This window comes from Giraffa tippelskirchi, chromosome 6, assembly GCF_054371585.1.
Source record: "Giraffa tippelskirchi isolate mGirTip1 chromosome 6, T2T-mGirTip1v1.2.pri, whole genome shotgun sequence".
NCBI classification, from domain to species: domain Eukaryota; kingdom Metazoa; phylum Chordata; class Mammalia; order Artiodactyla; family Giraffidae; genus Giraffa; species Giraffa tippelskirchi.
This window is the reverse complement of record NC_137280.1, coordinates 12,513,169-12,533,890: the sequence shown is the minus strand read 5'-3', so window position 1 is coordinate 12,533,890 and position 20,722 is coordinate 12,513,169. Positions and strand designations below refer to the sequence as shown.

The window sequence follows — 20,722 nt, the reverse complement described above, 5'->3', positions numbered from 1 at the left end:
TGGGATAAAGCCAGAAGGGACACCCACGGCAGAGATCGAGAGGAGACTGGCCAGGTCCATAGCCCAGTGGTTAAGAGCTCAGGTTCCGGAGCAGTGTGAACTTGGCCCTCAGTTCCCTTAGCTGTTAAATGGGGATGATACAACCCTGACCTCATAAGATCCTGTTGAAGATGAAAGGAAACAGAGTCTCTTGGGTGTTTGCCATTTCCTAGGGAGGCCAGTGTCCAGACCTTAAGGAAGTTTCGGAAGGAAGGGGTCAAGGGAGCAAAACTCCCTCTTTACCTCTTTACACAGTCAGGGGACTGGCCTAGGCAGGGACAGAAGGAATGAAATAGCAAAAGGGAGAAGAGGGAAGAAAGTGAGAGGGTGGGGGAGTATGAAGACCGGGAACACACACACACACACACACACACACACACACACGCACAGTGCGCTGCGGGAGAGGAAATGAAGAAATCATCTGAGCGCAAGTAAAACCATAAAGAAAAGAAAAAGGCAAAAATGAAGTAGAGACATCGGCCCAGGAACGGGAGGAGCACTGGGTCTAGAGACTGCGCCCTCAGATTCTGTCTCTAGCCGCACATCCTGTTGGCGGAGCGTCCTTGGAAAAGTCATTTTTCTCCTCTCAGTCTCATTGTTTAAATCTGTGACAGTGGAAAACTGGAAGGCCAACCTCCCGTAGAAGCTGGGGCGATTCAAGAGCATTTTATGGTTGGTGCTGGGAGCACCCAGTAAACGCACGGGGAAACGCGACGTCCAGGGCGCTCCAGGGGCATGGAGACCAGCGAGTGAGAGGCAGCCCCTCCGCCTCGATTTCAGCTGTCAGGCCGGGGAATGAGTGAGGCAGTGGGTGGAGAAGACAGGCACGGGGAATCTGGGGACAGATAAAGGAAACTCGTGACGGGGAGAGGCTGAGCTGAAGAGAAACAGATTGGGGAAGAGCTGCAAAGGGAGGGGTCCACCGAAAGGGAAGGGGGGGTCCGAGGAGGGAGAGGGTGGGAAGGCAGAGAGAGATGGGAGGGCGGTGTGAGAAGAAAAGCAGGCTGGGGAAGGAGGGATTGGAATGCAGAAGGAACTTGGGGAAGGAGGAAGTATGGAAGGCGGGAGGGAAAGAAGAGAGGGGGAAATAGGACGCACTGGAGGCGGGGGCCAGGCCTCGAGAGGGGAGAGGACCGGGGGGACAGCTGGAGCAGAAAAGAATCGCCTGAACCCAGGGTCCGAAGAGGCTGGGGACTGCGACGAGAAAGGCTGGGGCCTGCAGCAGAGCGCTGCAGCTTTCAGCATCCATCCAGACTCGTGGCCTTTGCGTGACCTCGAGGGTCGGGAACAGACGCCCGGTCTTTGTGGAAAGCGGTAACCCCACCGAGAGAACGGGGCTGTTGTGGGCTGAGCCCTACGCCTGGCGCGCGCGGCGAGGGGCTTCCCTGGCCCCTGGGCTGGCCATTGAGGGGGAGCGATCGACTGGCCCGGGAGGTCGGGGCCGAGAAAGGAAGGTACCACCGCCCGGAGTCGACGCGCAGTCGGCTGCAGAGGCGCCTGCTCGGAGCTGTCTCTGGGGGGCGCCGCGGCCGCCGCTTGCCTCTTCCCGGGGCTGCACGCTCCCAGCCAAGTGGAGGCGACCGGGGTGGGAGTTGGGGGGGGTGCCGGTGGGATGACTGGGAGCCCGCGCAGCGCGGCGTTGCGGAGGGACCGAGCTTCGAACGGAGCTGGAGGGGCTCTGGCGCTGCGGAGAACCCTGGCTTCCTTGCCGCCGAGCGGCCTCGCGCGCCTACCCCTGCCCGCCGCGCCGGGCCCCGCTCCCCGCGCACCGCCCGGCAACCCCGCGCGCGTCCCGCGGGGGCGCTGCGTGCCCCCTCCCCTGCCACCCCGGCCCACAGCGGCCCCGTCTCCCCCACACCTCCTGCCCACACCACCCGGCCTCTCCTCCCACCCTCTCCTCCCCTCCCTCTGTCCTCTCCCCTCCCCTCCCGGCAAGGGGCGGGAGGGGGCGTGGCAGGGCCGGGATTTGTGTGGCTGGGACCCGGCTCCTCGCACTCCGAGTCCGCCGGAGGAGCCGGGCCCCGGCCGCTGTCCAGCCGCTCCGTGCCGCCCCTCGCGCCCGGTGCCGCCGCCTCTCGGGGAGACGCTCGCCATGGATACCTCCAGAGTCCTGCTCTCGGCCGTCTTCCTCATCAGTTTCCTGTGGGATCTGCCGGGTTTCCAGCAAGCTTCCATCTCTTCCTCCACGTCGTCCGCCGAGCTGGGCTCCGCCAAGGGAATGCGAAGCCGCAAGGAAGGAAAGATGCCGCGGGCGCCGAGAGAGAATGCCACGGCCCGGGCGCCCCTGGATCGCCAGGAGCCCCAGCGGCGGCCGCCTCAGCAGCCCGAGGTTCGGCAGCCTCCCGGCAGGGGCCCGCGCGTGGTGCCCCACGAGTACATGCTGTCAATCTACAGGACTTACTCCATCGCCGAGAAGCTGGGCATCAATGCCAGCTTTTTCCAGTCTTCCAGGTCGGCTAATACGATCACTAGCTTTGTAGACAGGGGCCTAGGTAAGTGGCAAAGAGGACGCCCGACTCCGTTCTCGGTGGAGGTCAGCCGCCAGGGCTCAGCTCCGGCGCTGGCAGGAGGCTGCATCTGTGAATTCCCTTCCCGCTCTGGATACCTCCTCCTTTTCTTTTCTTCAATTGCTTTTTCTCAAGCCCAAGTACGTTTCCGAACGCGGCTGCAGATTTTATTCCAGTGTGCAATTCTCCCTGCCTCTCTTTCGTCTGTTTCTTTCTCCATTCCTTCCTTCTTCCTCTCGCCTTTTGCAGAAAGCAGCGTGGGGGCCGCACGTCTGGTGGCTGCTGGAGGAAGCGTGGAAGGAGGGAGGTGGCGGGTAGATGACCCGGGCTGGAGAGGGGTCGCAGCGGGGACTGATGGAACCCGCGGCGAGGGAGCCGGGATGGTACCGGGTGCGCGGTCCAAGGCCGGAGCTGCGCGGTGGCGGAGCGGGCGGCCCTGGGACCCGAGCGAGCGCTGGGAAGCCCCGAGCTCCCATCGGCTCCGGGAAAAGCCGGCAGAAGCAAGTGCCGCGGTCCGGAGCAGCGAGTCCGCGAGCGGCGGGTGGCAGTGTCCCGGCCCAGCCGCTCCGCCGGTACCCGACCGCTCCCGGCGCTGGGTGTGGGCATGGTCAGCCGCTTAGGAGCCCCGCGCCCTGGGGGCCGCAACCGAGTCATTTCTGCAGAGGCAGCGGCAACAACTGGCAGGCAGAGCCGGGAGCAGAGGCAAGTGGGCTCAGTTTGGGTGTTCTGCTGGTACTTAATCCACGTGGGTGCCTGGGTGTGCTCACCCACCTTTCTCAGCCAGGCAACTCGCCTCTCTCTGCGCTTCGACCCAGGGGCCCCGTCTTTGGGCCCCTCCGTGGGCTCGGGTGCATGTGTGGGTGTCTGCGGAAACCTCTGCGCCCCCTCCCTGCCACCCGCGCGGGTCTGCAGCGTGGCGAGTGCCTTGGAGACAACCTCGCGCTCCCCTGATCCCAGAAATTGGGGAAAGATCTGCCGGCGCCGGGCACTCAGCTCCTAAAGAGACAATAACGTGGAAGGAGATGGGCTGAAGGGAGAAAAAGCAAAGGGAGGGCAAAGGGGAAGTAGGGGGCGAGGAGAAAGGAAGGAGGCATCGGTCCACTCCGCCACCCGCCCAGACGCAGCTCCTCGCCTTCTATATACCTTCCCCGCCTCCCACTTCCAGGTCAGTGAAAGTGGGGTCGCCCAGGAACTGGCCAGCGCCGGGGTTTGGACCGAGAGGACCACTCGGCTGACCTGGGGACTCTCACGCCCTTGAAATTTACAGAGCAGGCCCCAAGCCCCCCGCTCTTTCCAGGCTTCAGGCCCCAAGCCCCATTCCTTGCCGCCGCCTTCCTGACCTGCATGGGTCCAGCCCACGAGGCGTTCGCGTCTGCAGCCGGAGGTCAGCGAGGTTCACGAGCTGCGGAAAGGTCTGGGTGGCAAATTATCGCCAGGTATTTTATGGTGATTTCAGGACTAGTAAAGCCACCTTGGCAAATACAAGTGGCTTCTTCGCGGCGTTGCATCAGGGTCCCCGGCCTCTCTGCTGCCGGCGCAGCTCGCCCTGACCCCACTTCCAACCTTCGTCCTACCTCTGTTGTTTCTCTGCCTCCAGATCATCTGTGCATCCTTCATCCTCTCTGATTCCCCTAATCGAAGACTTGCCTCAGACTCCCCTAGTCGAGAGACTAAGGAAGAACAGAGTGGATTACTCTAAAGCTTCTTCCCCAGGGGAAGAAGTCCCGGAGGCCCAGGGTGGCCGGCGGTTGGGCGCGCCTTTTCTTCTCCCCACGGGAAGTGGCCAGAATCTCTGCCCCTCCCCCAGACAGATGCCCCCTAACTCGCAAGCTGCGCCCTAAGAGTTTGGCACAGGACCAGGGGACCCCGCGGGCTGCTGGGAGGCGTCCACCGAAGCCTGCGGCGTTGGGGCAAGTGTGGGAGGTCTCTGGGGACTCCAGGTAGGGCGCAGACGCGGGCTCGCCTCACCCTGCCTTGCGCGGAAGCCTCTCCCCGGGCATCGCGCTGGGCGCCCCTGGGCGCCGGAGGTAGGGAGGGGACTGGCTGCGCGCTCAGCCTGGGGGAGGGGGGGTTGAGGGTGGATGGGGGGCTCTGTTCCCGAGCCAAGCTCTCCAGGCTAGCCGGACCGAGATCCAGACGTCCGGCTTCCACTCCCGAACGCGATCCCCAGCCGGAGGAGACGCGGCGTGACCACCTGGCCCGCCGCGTCCTAGGCGCGGTCTCCCCCGAGCCCTTAGGTTCCCAGAAAACGGGAAGAAAGGCAGTTCGTTGAGCGGGAAGGCTGTGCGGCGGGTAGCACTCCGCGCGGGGGCGAAGGAGTGCGAAGCCGCAGGCTGGAGGGGGCGCGCGGAGGAGGGGGGCACGCAGAGGAGGGGGTGCGCTGCGGGCCACAGCCCCAGCTTGATAAAGGGAAAGCCTCACTTTCCCTCTCACTGATTTTGATTTGATGTGTCACCGGCGGTGACCTCGGGCTGGACCTTCCGGGGCTTGCTTAGCATCGGGCCCCTGATTGGAGTGTTTCAACTCAGCGATCTAATTGAGGGTTCATGTCATAACACATCAAACGGTGTCTAGTCTCCCGTGATGGAAGGGACCCGCCAGCCGCGCATCCCGGGCTCCTGGCGAGGACTTCCGCCCCTCTCACGTGGGGACTCTCAAACCGCGCCAAACCCGCGGGTCTCCCCTCCCCCAGCTGGGGATGGCAGGACAAGGAGCAAAGAGAAGCGGCCAACCCAGAGGCGCGCCGGCCGAGCTGACTTGGCGCCTTGCCTCGGGGATGTTTAAATCGCCGTCGAGTGTGGCAGGCTTGGCTTTGAGAAGCAGGGGGTCCCTCAGGGGCAGGAGCAAAGACCACGTAAGGAATCCTGAAGCCCGCTGTTGAGGCCTGGACTACTTAACGTACAGTATTTCTAAAAAAGTCTTCCTCACCTGGGGACCCCGGAACCCCAAAAGTTACACCTAAAGCTTGCGTTTTAAGAATGGGAGCGTGAGGATGAACTCTGCCCAGCGTGGATGGATTCAGAGCGCTTTAGATCTATGACGACTGCATGTTCTGTACTGCCTCACTCCCTGCCTCCTTCCCTCAACCCGCCATGAGGAGACTTGATTGCAAGCTTTTAAAAATATGTCCACCCTTTCAGTTTGCTCTCCGATATAATTGGTATATATTGACATGTTGAGCATTTACTGTGTACCAAATACTGGGCTATCATCTGTTACATGAATTATTTCATTTAATTCTAACAACATCTCCCTCCCCCAGGAAGCAAGTGCTACAATCTCTGTTTTACAGATGAATTTAAAGAAGGCAGAGAGGTTAAGCAAGTTGTTCAAGGTCACACAGCTGATTAAAGCTGAAGCTCTCATTATAGCCAATTCTGCCTGCTTACCTCTGGCGCTATATGGATAGAGTAAGGCAAGAGGAGATTTCTAAAGGATGGTGGCAGGAAGCAGAAGTAGAAAAAATGGACAGACTCCCTACCTCTGTAATCTCTCAAGACTCAGTTAGGAGTTGGAGTGAAACTTTGAATTCAAGTCTAATACTGAGGTGCACCTTGCTTCCTCTTTGATCTACCTGTAAAAGGCACAAACCGCCTTACCCCTGATCTTTAATTTTTAAAGGTAATTTTCACATAGCATGTATGTGAGTGAAAGTCTCTCAGTCGGGTCCGACTCTTTGCGGCCCCATGGACTATACAGTCCACGGACTTCTCCAGGCCAGAATACTGGAGTGGGTAGACATTCCCTTCTCCAGGGGATCTTCCCAATCCAGGGATTGAACCCAGGTCTCTTGCATTGTGGGCGGATTCTTTACTAGCTGAACCACCATGGAAGCCCTGACCTTTAAGAATGCCTCCAAATTGTGCTTTCAAGATGATTTTGGATCCACAGAGATGGGAAAGTGTGTGCATGTGTGTGTTGGTGCAGTCATAGGATCAGGATGGACCAGGTTGGATACACAGACATTGCAGTTAGCACATGACAGAACTCATTAAAAGACCACAAGTATAGGCGGCTTGGATCCCCAAACCCCGGGGCCTGGGAACGGCAGACGGTAAGAACTGTGAATTGAACGTGGCTGTAAGATAGAGGGTGAGGGAGAGTGAGGCAAAACTCGGACTTTAATTTATGTAGTGAGAAGCACCATGTTAATTCCAGCAAGGGACCAAAAAAAAAAAAAAAAGCCTCTTAAGGATGAAGAAAACAAAATGAATTTAAGAACATTGCTGTGAGTTAGGTTTTCAGACAATTTTGAAATAAGAATACTCTTTAAGTCTTTTTTTGGGGGGGGGGGTTTGTTGTTACCCTAGCACTCTCAGAAAGGAGGCAGTAGGGAACAGATAAAAACCAACCAACCAACCAACCAAACAAACAAACAAAAAAAACCCAAGGAGATCCGAACATCTTTGAAGAACTTGACACCCTGGAAATGAACCTCGGGAGAGTTTGCCCGGGATCTCTGGCTTCTAGGTTTACCTTCTGGGCCGCGATTGCCAGGGTGCAGGGCAGGACAGTCGTGGGGATAGTCTGGCGGCCGGAAGCACTTCTAAGAGCCGCATCTTTCCCTCCTGATTGAAGTGCGTCTCGCGCGGTATGTTTATGCAAAACAGCGAGTTTCTGGGTGGACCTGGGCCGCAGAGTGGTGCAATCAACGCAGCCGGGCTTTTGCCCGAACCCTGTTGTCGTTGGCAAACGGAAAATGAAATATAAGCAGGGAAGTATTTTAATGGGGATGGAGGGAATTCACAACTGTTAATTATTTGGTGACCTTGTATTCGATTTGTTTGAGTCCCTTATAAAAACACTAATGCAGACCAGACGGCCAAGTGAGGAAGCCGGCAGAAGGTTCCAATCTAGGCTTTATTTCCCCGGAAAGAGGGAACAGCCTTGGAAAAGGACTGCTGAGCGTTCAAGTGCGTGCGTGCGTGCGTGTGAGGACGCGCCCCTGTGAGCAGGGTTTGCGAAGCCGTCCAGGTTCAGGATCCCATTCAAGTCCAGTGAACGGGCAGGTCCTGGAACTAACCCCAGGGGTAAGGGAAGGAAGCCTGAAACCAGAAGTCTGTTCTGCCCTTCTGGATGGGATGACTAAAACATTTTTCAGGCCATAAACCTAAGCCTTGGCCACGGGCTCGTTGTTAAACAGCAGTTACTGTCACTCCCATCCCTAAGGCCTTAAGGGCCGCCAGACAAAGGCCGCTTTAGCAAGAGGCTAAGAACGCCTAGTGTCTTCAGCGAGAGGGCAAGTATCGCCAGAATTCTGGGCCGGGCTTCCTCAGCAGGAGAGACTAATCAGAAAAGGACACTGTGCTTTTTCTGGCGCGGAAGGCTCTGGGGCTCCGGGAGTTTGCGAGTTGCTGGGGGTGAGGGGCAGGGGATCGAAAAACCTGCTCCAACATCCTTGTTGTTTTTTGCACATTAAAAAAAAAAAAAAATTACCTAAGCCACAACCCATGACAGGCCTTGGGAACCCCTTCCCGCGCAAACTGAATCAAGACATGAAAGCTCCCCCTTCCGACCAGAGTGACCGCGGGGAACGCAGAGCGTTGGACTGATGGGCGCTCTAGTGCACCCCGTTTTTTCCTCCCAGCTGGAGCTTTCGGGTTCTGGCCGCACACCTCGGGGAAACTGGTGACGTCTTCCTGGGGGCGGCGTGGTCGGAGAGGGAGAAGGCAACTGAGCAGACAGGTGGAGGAAAGATGTAGGAGGGCGAAAAGAAAACTTTTGTTTCTTGCCAGGACTTCTGCTTGCATCCAACGACCCAGAGCAAATCAACAATGATCCCTAGGAGCCTTTAAGTGCAGAGGAGGGCTCTAGTTCTAGAACTCCGCGGGTATGGAATACCCCTGGGTAAGCGATGCTCTCTGGACGACGCTCTCGAGGCCGCGAGGGGTGGAGAGCAGGAATGTGGATTCACTACGCCATTTCCTTGCTTGGTACCTATCACCTCCCTCAACCCCATTCCCATCACCGCTCCCCCCACCCCCGCCCTTAAAGACTGGCTATTTGTTTTTAAGCTCAGTGTTGGTTAAATGGTGTCTCTTGTTTGGTGGTGGTGGTGGTGGTGGTGGTTTAGTCGCTAAGTCGTGTCCAACTCTTCCGACCCTATGGACTCTAGCCCGCCAGGCTCCTCTGTCCATGAGATTCTCCAAGCAAGAATACCGGAGAGGGTTGCCATGTCCTTTTCCAGTCTCTTGTTTACAGGGATCAAATAATGGGTTCCAGGGAGGCTGGTGCCTGCCCTCCAGGACAGTCCATCTGCGCTGCTGTGGGCCCAGGGTTGGGTCCACTGAGGTGAGCTGCTGCAGGCTCTGGGAGCCGGCGGGCGGCGCGGACCAGCGTTCGCGGGGAGGCGCGCGCTCCGCGGCCCGTGGCCCGGGCGCCTGGGGGCCGGGCAGTGTTTAGGGACCCGGTAGTGAGGGTGCCTGCAGGCGAGGAGAGGGCGGGCCTCCGGCTCCGGCGGGAGCGGGTCTGACGGCTGGAGCGGAGCGGAAAGCCGGAGCAGTGGCAGCGAGGGGGATTAACTTTGGGGTCGATCGGGGATGGTTTACCCATCCCCCTTCCCCCCCTAAATAACCTCGGACCCGAAGAGAATCCGTGCGCCTGTTCTGCATATCTGGCTTCCGGGCAACTTGGTCCAGTCGCGATCCCACTTTTCAGCCGACCGCCGCTTCCACGCCCAGTAAGGGAAGCGGGGGGGGGGGCGGGGGGCGGTGGTACTGAAGGATGCTAGACTATGGGTCATAACTGCCACCAGGAATCTCGTTTATGGTAGCGTTTTATTTCGGGACTCAGCCCGAGGTGAACGCAGTGGAGCTGAGTTGCCACGATGCCGGCCTCAGGAGGAGTGTCCGGGCCAGCACTTGAAGGAACGCGCATCACTGAGGTTTCTCCTGCTCAGGAACCCACCACCCCGCCCCTGCCCCGGCGCTGACCGTCCAATATCCCACCCATAACCATAAGCCAGTTTGAGCCCGTCCTCCCACCTGCAACTTCAGAACTGGTCGTGGAGGGGAAACAACGTAAAATGGGAAGCTTTTCTTCTGCTTTGAATCTCCAAGCTCTCAAGTCCAAGGGCCGCGATCATGTTCCAGCCCAAAGGGCAGTTTCAGGGCTGAGACGCAGCTCCCCTGGGCTCCCAGGTGACCCTATACAGGTCGACATAGCAGCTGGGGCGACCTTGGGCAAATCAACCAGGTGTGGACCATGCTCCGAGGGTCCAGGAGACAGCAGTGACCTGCAGAGGATGCTGCAGCTGAGGACGCCGGGCACAGGCTGCTTAGCGGCAGAGGAAAGGTATGAGAGAAGGTCCGACGTGTGGGGTGCATCCGAGCTTCTTGGATTTCAACTGTTGGATTTCAACCGCGGTGCTGTCAAATTAAGATCTGAGCCACTGTGATCGAGAGCCCAGGATAGGATGTCAGTGAAGAGAGAAGCCTGGTGAAGTGTCCTTCATCTGGGCTTTGCATCTCTGGCTCATGGGCCCCTTCGGCCAGGGGAGTTTGCACCACGTGCGTGGAAACTGCTTTATAAATGAATCTGTTTAATCCTGAGAGACAAAAGGAATCTCTTCGAAGTACCTCCGGACTCCTGCTAGGGGTGCCCAGCGCCCAGAGCTCAGGTAAAGGGCTGGCCCGTCTCCTTCCAGAAACCTGCTGAAAGCTCCCTGGGAGAGTGAAGTTGTTCCCAGCCGGGTGGAAATCAGGGTTCCCCTTTGCTCCCCACACCCAAGCTCACTGGTTTGCCACAGGCTGAGTGAAAACTTGCTGTGGGAACATTGAGGTTTCTCTTCCAGATGGAGGCTGGCCACCAGACTCATTCTTTGTGGTTCCCAAGGCCTCGGCTAGAGCCAGGGAGAGGGGGCAGGGACGTGCTGAGGCTTTGGGAAGAGTGTGGAAAAGTCCTCTGTGGAGGATTTCCCGGGGCCTCTCTGGTCTTTAAAAGGCAGAAAGAAGCTGAGAAATTCAGGGCAAGCTATTGGGGAAAACACTGGGGAAGCCAACAGACCCAGAGCGAAGGCTCGTTGGGTGTGTGGTGAGGAGGTGCTGGCCCAGGGGAACTTCTGTGGGACTGTGATGCCTCCTCCCACTGAAGCCCAAGGTGTCATTCATGGCTATGACCCCTTCTCCTCCAAGCTGCCTGATGAAGCTAGGGAACACCTCTCCTGTACCCTAGATTGGCTCTGTGGACAGTTCGTGCCCCACAAAGGTGCCAATGGGAGAGTGGGAGGCGAGGGGCAAGGAGACCAGCCACTAGGGCTCTCAGGGGTGTGGTAGATTTTCATAGTGCCTACCTGCTACCTGCAGAGGAGGGCCTGTCCTTGATGAGGTTCTGGCTGGAGGTTGGTCGTTCACTTGGCATTTGTGGGAGGGGCCCAGAGTGGTGGATAAAGCCTAGGGACTGAGATGGAGCAAGGTGATGGGGGTGAAGCTGAAACCGTTATGGGCCTTGCCCCTTCACTGGAAGCCCTGGTTTCTTTCTTGACCGCTCTGCCCAGCACCTCCCCTCCACTCACTTCTGAAAATCTTGTGGAGAGCACTGGACTGCATCTCAAAGAAGGCCAAGAGGAGGACAGGTGCATCTTCCCCCCAGGGCCCCTTACCTGGTTGTAGGTAGTTATAGTTAATATTGGCTGCATTCTTTGGGTGCTTCTGTCTGTTATGCACAGCTGGCTCTGGTTGCCTGGACTCTGACCTTTACAATGACTCTGCAAAGTCGGGATGGGAGGTGTCATTTTCCTGCTTTACAGATGAGGCATATGATGCTGGGAGAGCTTACATGATTCAGTCCATCCAAGATCATCCAACCAGTAAGTTATAGGTCAGGATTCCAATCATGTCTCAGACTCTAGATTCCTATGCTCATTCCATGTCTTCAGTAGTAACTAACATGTACACATATCCTCGACGTCTTTCTTACTCTATCTCATTTGCCAGCCTTCCCTCAGTGACTGTGAGCTGGCGTGAGATTCTCATTTTGCAGATGAGAAAGTTGTTTCCATCTAAGTTCTATTTCAAAAGTCCAGTTGTTGGCATCCCTTCAGTTCTGCTGATTAGGAAGTGATTGACACTTGGAGATCAGGGGTGGATGTCCTCCCCACAGTCACGGGCAGCGCAAAAGAGCTGGAGCGTTCTCAGGGTCTCTACCAGACACACAGATCAGCGGCTGGGAAGTCCAGAGTGGTGGCACCGATATTGGAGCCAGACTGCGACACCTACCTCTATCTTGGACAAGTGACACTTGAGCCCTCTGTGTTTTAGTTTTCTGAATCATGACATAATGATTTTTTTCCTTTTTTTGGGAGAAAATGACTTAGGTCCTTTTGAAGCTTAAATGACTTACTATAAGTCTAGAATTTAGATTATGCCCAGCACATAGTGGGCTTTCCAGGTGGTGCTAGTAGTAAAGAACCTGTCTGCCAATGCAGGAGACACGAGACATGTGTTTGATCCCTGGGTCAGGAAGATCCTTTGGAGAAAGGAATGGCAACCTACTCCAGTATTCTTGCTGGGAGAAGCCTATGGACAGAGAGGCCTGGCGGGCTACAGTTTGTAGGGTCGCAAAGAGTCAGACACGACTGAGGTGACTTAGTACGCACATAGTGAGTGCATACAGCAGAGTTTACTGTTAGGATTATGCTGCTGCTGCTGCTGCTACGTCGTCGCTTCAGTCTGTCCGACTCTGTGCGGCCCCATAGATGGCAGCCCACCAGGCTCCCCCGTCCCTGGGATTCTGCAGGCAAGAACACTGGAGTGGGTTGCCATTTCCTTCTCCAATGCATGAAAGTGAAAAGTGAAAGTGAAGGCGCTCAGTCGTGTCCGACTCTTAGCGACCCCTTGGACTGCAGCCCACCAGGCTTCTCCGTCCATGGGATTCTGCAGGCTAGAGTACTGGAGTGGGGTGCCATTGCCTTCTCCGAGGATTATGTTAGAGGTAAGCAAAAGCATCCCAGACAGGGTGAATTGTGCAGGTGGCCTCATGAATCAGTGGGACTGCTCAGCAAGGTCAGCAGTTTGCAAGGCTCGGATCTTGGTTGCGGCGGGGCTCGGGACAAGAGTGGGGGAGGGAGGATGACCAGGAGATCACTGTCCCAGGAGAGGGTAATGGTTGGAGCAGAAATTACTCAGAGACCTTCATACCCCAGCGGAGAGAGGACCGAAGGCTCCTTTTTACTCACCCAGTACACCTGGCTCTATTTCCAACTGGTGGACTTGGGCAACCTCAGGACATCCTCAGGGCTGAGTGACCTGGGAAGAAGAGGCTCCAAGCCAGCTCTGAGTTCCCTGCTTGAAGGTCTTCTAATTTCCATTAAAGGCTGGGGCCGGGGGAAGGAATTCCTGGCCGAACCCAGCGCCCTTTGTGTTGGCGGCTCAGTGATGAATGTGTGTCTCACGGCCTCCCTCTTTGCTCCGCCGCCCAATCAGATCCCTGGAAGAGGGGCGTGGCCTCCGGTCCCAGGGCTTCGGTCAGAATCTAGACCTTCCTTCAGATCGTGTCCCCCTTCCGAGTTGCAAGACCTTGGGCGAGTGATGACTCCTCGTGGAGCCCGCTCTCTCGCCTATAAAAGAGTGAGTGCGTAACAGTTAGAACGGGCCTCGCACGCTGTCGCTGAGGATTCATGGGACCGAGGCCACCAAACCCTGAGCACGTGCCCGACACAGAGGCGCTCCCAGGAACATTCAGGGATGCTTTTGAAGAGGGGTAGCGGGGAGGGAAAGGCTGAGCAGCTAAGACCCCCGGAGTCTCCTTTGTGAAGACGGGAGATTATCCTCCCTGCTCCGTCCCCACCTAGCGGGGGTGGAAGACTCCACTGTCATCGCGGCTTTCTGGGCCGCAGCCCATCGCCGGAGGACATGCGGCCAGACGAGCGGTGGGCGGCCGGTGGAGGCGGGTGGGGCCCAGCAGTGGCCGCTTAGGTCACAGCTGATTTAGAGGACGCGAGCGGGACACGTGCTATTAGGCAGGGTCCTGGAGCCCAGAGCCTGGGCGCGAAGGGCCTTGGGGGGCGAGCTGGAGCTGCGGGGCGCCCTCGGGGCCCCGCAGAGTGACGCACGATGCAACCAGAACTCTCAAGAGGGACCTCAAGTTGCGGACATACGACAAGACGTCCTGGGGAAACGCAGAGCCGGCCAGGCCCTTTCTGCCCCAAACCAAAGGATGTTTGGGGTTTTCGGAGCCGGTCTGCAGGATGGCGCGCGCGGGAGCCGTCAGCAGCTGGATTAGTGCGAGTGGGCGGGGAAGGCTGCCTAAAAGCCCCTCTCCTGGGTATCCTGACTTAAGGCGCCCTCGGGTATCCTTTTTCTTCACGCTCTGATATTTGCTTCTTGGGCTTCCCTGGTGGCTCAGGATCTTTCCGCAATGCAGGAGACCCGAGCTCTATCCCTGGGTCGGGAAGATCCCTTGGAGAAGCAAAGGGCGACCCACTCCAGTATTCTGGCCTAGAGAATCCCACAGACAGAGGAGCCTGGCCAGGCCACAGTCCATGGGGTCGCAAAGAGTCGGACACGACTGAGCAACTAACACTCCAATGATGGGAGAGGCTTGTGGGAGGGAGTGTGAAGGGCTGGTTTTCTACCCACAGATGGCCAAGACAGCACCGGCCAGGCCTTGTGATGCCAGCATCCGCAGGCAAAGTGTCTGCAGGGCCACAGTGTATGGTGTGTGCACTTCCAAGCTGGAAGCCTCCTCTGGGGCTATTTCTGTGATGCATGCCTCCAGAGCAGGTCCAGACAGGTGGAGAATGTGGTCTGTAGGGGAGCTTCACAGAGCAGCCACGATCATGGATTAGAGGTTCTGGACACATGTGGCTGGAAGAATAAAATAAAAAATGTGGGGGTGGCCGTGGCAGGGGGCAGGAGGAGCAGGGAGCAATAGCAACTTGGTACTGGTGAGTGCTGCCTTAGCCCCTGCCCTGGCCCTGCGTTTTATCCCCATGGGGCCCTCCCCACCTAGTGGGGCATCTGAAGAGCCCAGGGAATGGGCTCCTCTAGATGTGTGGTCCTTAGAGTGGAGACCCAACCAGCGTCATGTGGGAACTGAGGAAAATGCAAATTCTGGGTCCCACCTCAAACCTTTGGGGCCCAAGACAGTATGCATTTGTAACAGGTTCCTGGGGAAAGCTGACGGTGCATTTTTAGGGACCAGTGCGGGTTCAGTGGCTTGGAGAGCTATTCATTCTGCTCTGCTCTGGTACCTGAGCCACCATGTTCTCACTTACATGGCCCCGAGCCCACTTCAAGGGCCTGGGCAGCTTCTCCTCTGGGTCTGTCCTCCTAGGGGTGTGTGGACTGCCTTATGTGTGCACCTGTACCTGGGGAAGCGTGGACCTGTGGCAAGTGTGTCCATGCAGGTGAGGCCCCTCAAACTGTGGGATGGAGCTGGTGTGGGAAGAAAAGAGAGCAGGATACAGGTTGAAGCCCCCATTTGTATTCTTTCTCCTAGCTCTGGAATGGGTGGGGAAGCAGGCTGATCTTGCTAGAAAAATCACGTGAATCCCAAGGCTGCAGAACCAGTGGAACCCTCTTTTTACAGAGGTTTTCTCTGTTTTGACCCTTCTTAAGAACTAGAAAAACATGACTCAGCTGTGTGGACTAAGCATTTATTAGTTCACACTTTTACTTTTTTAATTTAAATTAAAAAACTTTTTTTTTACAATATTATGTTGATTTCTGCCATACAACAATGCAGGTATGGGAGGGGATTAAGTATAATTATGGCTGATTTGCATTGTTGTATGGCAGTCCATGCTTTTAAAAAAAGGAATGAAAACAAAAGCAGGCTGATTTCTCTGTGTTGCATGAGAGAAAAATAAATAAATCATCTTGTACACCTGCCTCTTCTTCCCCTATACCTCTCCAACCAGTGACAAATTGTCTCAAGAGTTATGTAAGCAGAGATGGAAATGATTTCCTAAAGGATCCCAGGTTTGATTCCTACCAAGCCCTGAAAATACTGTTCGGACTGTATGCTTCATCACTTATACCCTAGCCACTCCCAGTTGCCTTGGCTCCAGGACCTGGACTCTAGTGGATGGGCAATGGAAGCCATGGGCCACTGCTGCTGCTAAGTCATTTCAGTCGTGTCAACTCTGTGCGACCCCATAGACGGCAGCCCACCGGGCTCCTCTGTCCCTGGGATTCTTCAGGCAAGAATACTGGAGTGGGTTGCCATTTCCTTCTCCAATGCATGCATGCATGCTAAGTTGTTTCAGTCATGTCCAACTCTGTGTGACCCTATGGACAGCAGCCCACCAGGCTCCTCCATTAACAGGATTCTCTAGGCAAGAATACTGGACTGGGCTGCCATTTCCTTCTCCAGGGAGCCATGGGGCTTACCTGCTAAATGCTCCAACTCTGGAATTAAAGGGACCTAGGTTTGGATCTGAATACCACCACTTATTAGTTGTCAGACTTGGGTAATTAGTTTCTCCAAGCCTTGGTTTTCCCATCTGTAAAATGGGAACAATATGAGTACTTACCTTGCAGGACCGATCTGTACTCGTGGATAAAGTAAGGATGAAAAATATGTCAGCCCTCAAGACATCAAGCTGGTGCAGCAAGAACCTTAGGTTTGTCCCTCTTATCACCTCCTTAGTTTGGGGAGAGAAATTTGAGAGACAGGAAGGGGAAGCCTCAGGCAATAATAGGTCCAGAGATCTGAGTGGTGGTTGAATGTTGTCAGACACAGTTTTCTTTAAAGGAGAAGAAAGTGTGCTGAATTCCCACTGATTTTAATGTGACCCTGGTCGGTTTGAAGGTCTTGGCTTCCATAAATCAAGTGCCTCCAGCAGTTTTTCCCTTTTCACCTCTCTAACCCTTCCCACAGCTCCATCTCAGGTCTGGACTTGCACGACTGAGTGAGGCAGCCAGCCGCCCAGCGGTCAGCCAGGAGTGGGGACTGGGTGTGGCCGAGGCTCCAGATCCAGTGCCTTGGGGCTACATCTGGACAGGCATCGAGGGCCGGACCCCAGGACCCGGTGACACTTTTACTATTGAAGTCTACCCCAACTTTACTAGCTTCTGGGGCAAGCTGGGGGCTTTGGGGATTTTTGTATTTGCTGGGTTGTAAATATTTTATGAGAAGGCAGCCCAGGAAAATCTGGTTAGCTTTCCGCCTTGCACACTGAAGTGGATTGGCTTCATGCACAGATGTGTCAAAAAAGAAGTCCAGTTTTGCCTGGGTCCTCAGGAATTCACCTTGAAATTTAAAAGCCTGTTATTGTCCCTCCTCCAGGTGCCCCCATTTTTTTCTCTCAGGATTAGTTGCAAAGCAAGACGATTTCAGATTGGGTAGGTGAAGGAGGGGAGAATGTCACTCTGTGTGTGTATGCATTGCTTAGGTTCTTCTCCTTGCTGATGGATTTATTTCTCATTGGCTGCAGGATCTTCTCAATGGACAGATGCCTGGTGTTAGTGTTGATTCATTTGTCCCCTTGCAGACTTTGGAAACCCTTCTTGCTCTTTTGTTTGTTAAATGATTGATGAATTTAAAAAAGAAAGAAATTGCCTTGCAGCTCTGCATTCTGTGAACTTCGTACTGGGCCTAAAGGTTTCAGCAAACCTGTCTGCTGGGCAGCACCTTCCACCGTTCCACCAGACCCCTGGGTTTCAACTTGGGCTGTCCCTTCAAATCAACTTGGAGCTTTTTTTTAAAAAAAGCAAAGCTAAGAAACCCCAACAAAACTCCAATACCCAGGCCCTGTCCTCAGATATTGATCCAGTTGGCTGAAGCATGCCCTGGTGCTGTCATTTAAAACTCTAGATAGTTATAAAGAGCAGCCAAGAAGTTCCCCACTTACTGGCTGGCGTGTACCCCAGGTCAGACAGGCCTGTAGACGCTGCGGTGAGCAAGATTGGCCAGCACAGGGGGCTAGCTCCTATGGGCTGCTGGAGGTGGGGCATGGCTGTTGCTGGGAAAGGCAGACCCCTGAGGAGACGAATACAAACGGGGTCCTTGTAGATCGTGCTAAGTGCGGGGAAGGTAATACACCAGGGTCCCGTGATAGTGACCGAGGGAGTCTGCTTTAGATCAGGGTGGTCGAAGATGGTCCTTTCGGAAGAGGTGACATTTGAACTGAGACGGGAATGATGAGAACGAGCCAGCCCAGCGGAGGTGTGGCGGTATCGCGGCCACAAAGGGCTCATTAGTGGTTACGCAGGCTCATGGGGGTGTGTGTGGGGGAAACCCAGGAGGCCGCCGCGGCCGCCTTCTCCACCGACTTCCGCGCAGGGTGTCCCGCGCTGATGGAGACGAGGGGGCCGCCCTGGTGCGCCTTCCTTTTTGCCGCGCCCTGCCGGGGCGGGGAGCCGGGGTGGTCAGCCCCCCAGGCGGGCGCCCGGGGACCCCTACCGACCTGCCCCGGCTCCATGCCAGGGGCGGCCGCAGAGTTCCGGACTGATCTCCCTCTTAAGTGAAACTGACTGTAATTATTATTATTATTATTTTTATCTCGCAGACGATCTCTCGCACACTCCTCTCCGGAGACAGAAGTATTTGTTTGATGTGTCCACGCTCTCAGACAAAGAAGAGCTGGTGGGCGCGGAGCTGCGGCTGTTTCGCCAGGCGCCCGCTGCGCCCTCGGGGCCGCCGGCCGGGCCGCTCCGCTTGCAGCTCTTCGCCTGCCAGTCGCCCCTGCTGCTGGAAGCGCGGAGCCTGGACCCGCAGGGGGCGCCCCGGCCCGGCTGGGAAGTCTTCGACGTGTGGCGGGGCCTGCGCCCCCAGCCCTGGAAGCAGCTGTGTTTGGAGCTTCGGGCCGCGTGGGGCGGCGAGCCGGACGCCGGGGAGGCCGAGGCGCGCGCGCCGGGGCCCCAGCAGCCGCCGCCCCCGGACCTGCGGAGTCTGGGCTTCGGCCGGAGGGTGCGGACCCCCCAGGAGCGCGCCTTGCTCGTCGTGTTCTCCAGATCCCAGCGCAAGACCCTGTTCGCCGAGATGCGCGAGCAGCTGGGCTCGGCGGCCGAGGTGGCCAGCCCCGGGGCGGGTTCCGAGGGGTCGGGGCCGCCGCCGCCGCCGCCGCAGTCGCCGTCGGACACCCCGGACGCCGGGCCCTGGCCGCCCTCGCCAGGCCGCCGGCGGCGGCGCACGGCCTTTGCCAGCCGCCACGGCAAGCGGCACGGCAAGAAGTCGAGGCTGCGCTGCAGCAAGAAGCCCCTGCACGTAAACTTCAAGGAGCTGGGCTGGGACGACTGGATTATCGCGCCCCTGGAGTACGAGGCCTACCACTGCGAGGGCGTGTGCGACTTCCCGCTGCGCTCGCACCTGGAGCCCACCAACCACGCCATCATCCAGACGCTGATGAACTCCATGGACCCCGGCTCCACCCCGCCCAGCTGCTGCGTGCCCACCAAATTGACTCCCATCAGCATCCTGTACATCGACGCGGGCAATAACGTGGTCTACAAGCAGTACGAGGACATGGTGGTGGAGTCCTGCGGCTGCAGGTAGCGGCGCCTTCCTGCCGCTTCGGCCCGGGATGGCCCGGGGGGAGGTCCGACCGCGGAGAGGCGGAGGGGAGCTGGCCTCCGACGAGGCGGAAAGTGGGGCCACAGCCTGGACTTTCTTCGGCCAGTGGGAGACCAGGGAGTTCTGCCTTCCCAGAATCTTCCACCTGCCTGCCCAGAGGGAGAGACGGAATTTCACACCTTGCCCGGGGGGTGGGGGGCATCCTGGAAAAACCAGCTAAGGAGGATTTCTTCAGTTTTTTGTTTTTGTTGTTTTTTTTTTTTTTTGGTCGTTATTAGTGTGGGTTTGGGTTTCCTCGTGTGTCTCAACCGATTTCCATGGGAGGTGGGGGCAGGGGAGACGCGTGCCTATTTCTCAACTGCTCCAGGGATCGGGGGGGAAAAAATTAATAGTTTAAGAAGGGAACCTGTGGAAGGAAGACTCACCTTCGACCACATCTCGGTCGGATTGTTTTCTACTTGTGTAAAGGAGGTGGGTCTTTCTGGCCCTGTTCTGTGACCCCCGACCCCGCGCCCCTGCAGAAAGTGTTAAGGTAGAGATATTAGAAAGCCAGGAGTCCTGCCTTTAGAAGAGCTTTGCAAGACAAGAGGCGGATCCAAGCGGGCCTTCGCCGCTTGCTTGTATACCCAGCTCTGCCCTGGCCTCTTCCGGTATAGAGAAGTGGCAACCTGCATCTCACTCCAGGGGGCTCAGGTCACCGCCTTCAATGGCTTTTTCTGGGGGAAAGGGGAGCTGGTATGGATGGAATGACAAGAATGAGTCCAAATGGAACCCCCTGAAGGATAATGAGAAACCAACCACAAGACTAGCCTCTGACGGGCTGACACCGAGGTGCCTTGGCCCAGGCTGGAGGTAACCTATGGAAAAGCCCTTCCCCATGTCTGTGTCTCACTGATTTCTTTAGGCAGAATTTGCCCAAATTCAGACATCCCCTTTGAAGGGGAAAGTGATTTCCCATTTAAACAAAAAACTAGGAAGAACTGGGGAACTTAGAACTAAAGTAAGAGATGCAGAGGATGGGAAAGTGACCCAAGAAGAGGAAGGGTGAAGTCCAGAGGGGAGGTGGTTGCCCCCTCCCTCCCCAAGGATGGGGATAGGGGGACAGGCCCAGGAGCTGGGAGGAGAGGGATGAAAGGAGGCACAGTCCTTGTCTTCGAAGTTTCTTTGGAATCTCTCTTCCCTCCCCTCTCTCTGACATTCCTGAAAGATTACCAGCCAGCAATAGCCCAGGGCTCCCCCAAAAGAATTGTTTCAGATTGTAATTACCAGTTAGGCAATGTTTTTAAAACTTAGTAATGAGAAACTGTGAAAAGAGCAAAGTGTTACATTGAGCTTGGGGTGGGAGATGGGGAACAGGGTGGTGAGGAAGAAGGCAAGGGTGGAATTCATCTTCCGGAAGCAAGAGAGAGCCCAGTGCAAGGTAAATACCCATCCTCTGGTTGCCAAAAGCATGAACTTTCCCCAGCCTGCACCAGTGTTATTTTCAAACATTGCCCATAAGTAGGCCCTTTGAAGAGTTAGCTTCCTTCTTGTCTTTGACCATGAAATGGTTTAAACAAGGGAACCTGTACCAACCATTACAAAACCTTTTTGTTCTTCCTAAGTGGTGTTGCTCTCTCTGGATCTAAACCTGTTGCTTGTTTGGTTCAGAGAACTACAAACTATCCAAGAAAGGGTGAGACTGATAATAAATGCTAATATAAAATGCTAAGTAAAAAAGA

At 56.3% G+C, this 20,722-nt stretch overlaps 1 protein-coding gene across 1 annotated transcript; it reads left to right on the top strand.

Moving 5' to 3' along the window:
• The first annotated feature begins 2,131 nt into the window (after positions 1-2,131).
• On the top strand, positions 2,132-18,983 carry GDF6 (growth differentiation factor 6). Its single transcript, XM_081495611.1, has 2 exons — positions 2,132-2,531; positions 17,998-18,983. Exons 1-2 carry the CDS (start codon positions 2,132-2,134, stop codon positions 18,981-18,983), a joined length of 1,386 nt encoding a protein of 461 aa, XP_081351737.1.
• Positions 18,984-20,722: the final 1,739 nt, after the last annotated feature.

Coding starts and splice junctions, on each gene's coding strand:
- GDF6 (XM_081495611.1), top strand. CDS start 2,132: ATGGATACCTCCAGAGTCCTGCTCTCGGCCGTCTTCCTCATCAGTTTC. Junction 2,532..17,997: donor CTTTGTAGACAGGGGCCTAG/GTAAGTGGCAAA, acceptor TTTATCTCGCAG/ACGATCTCTCGCACACTCCT.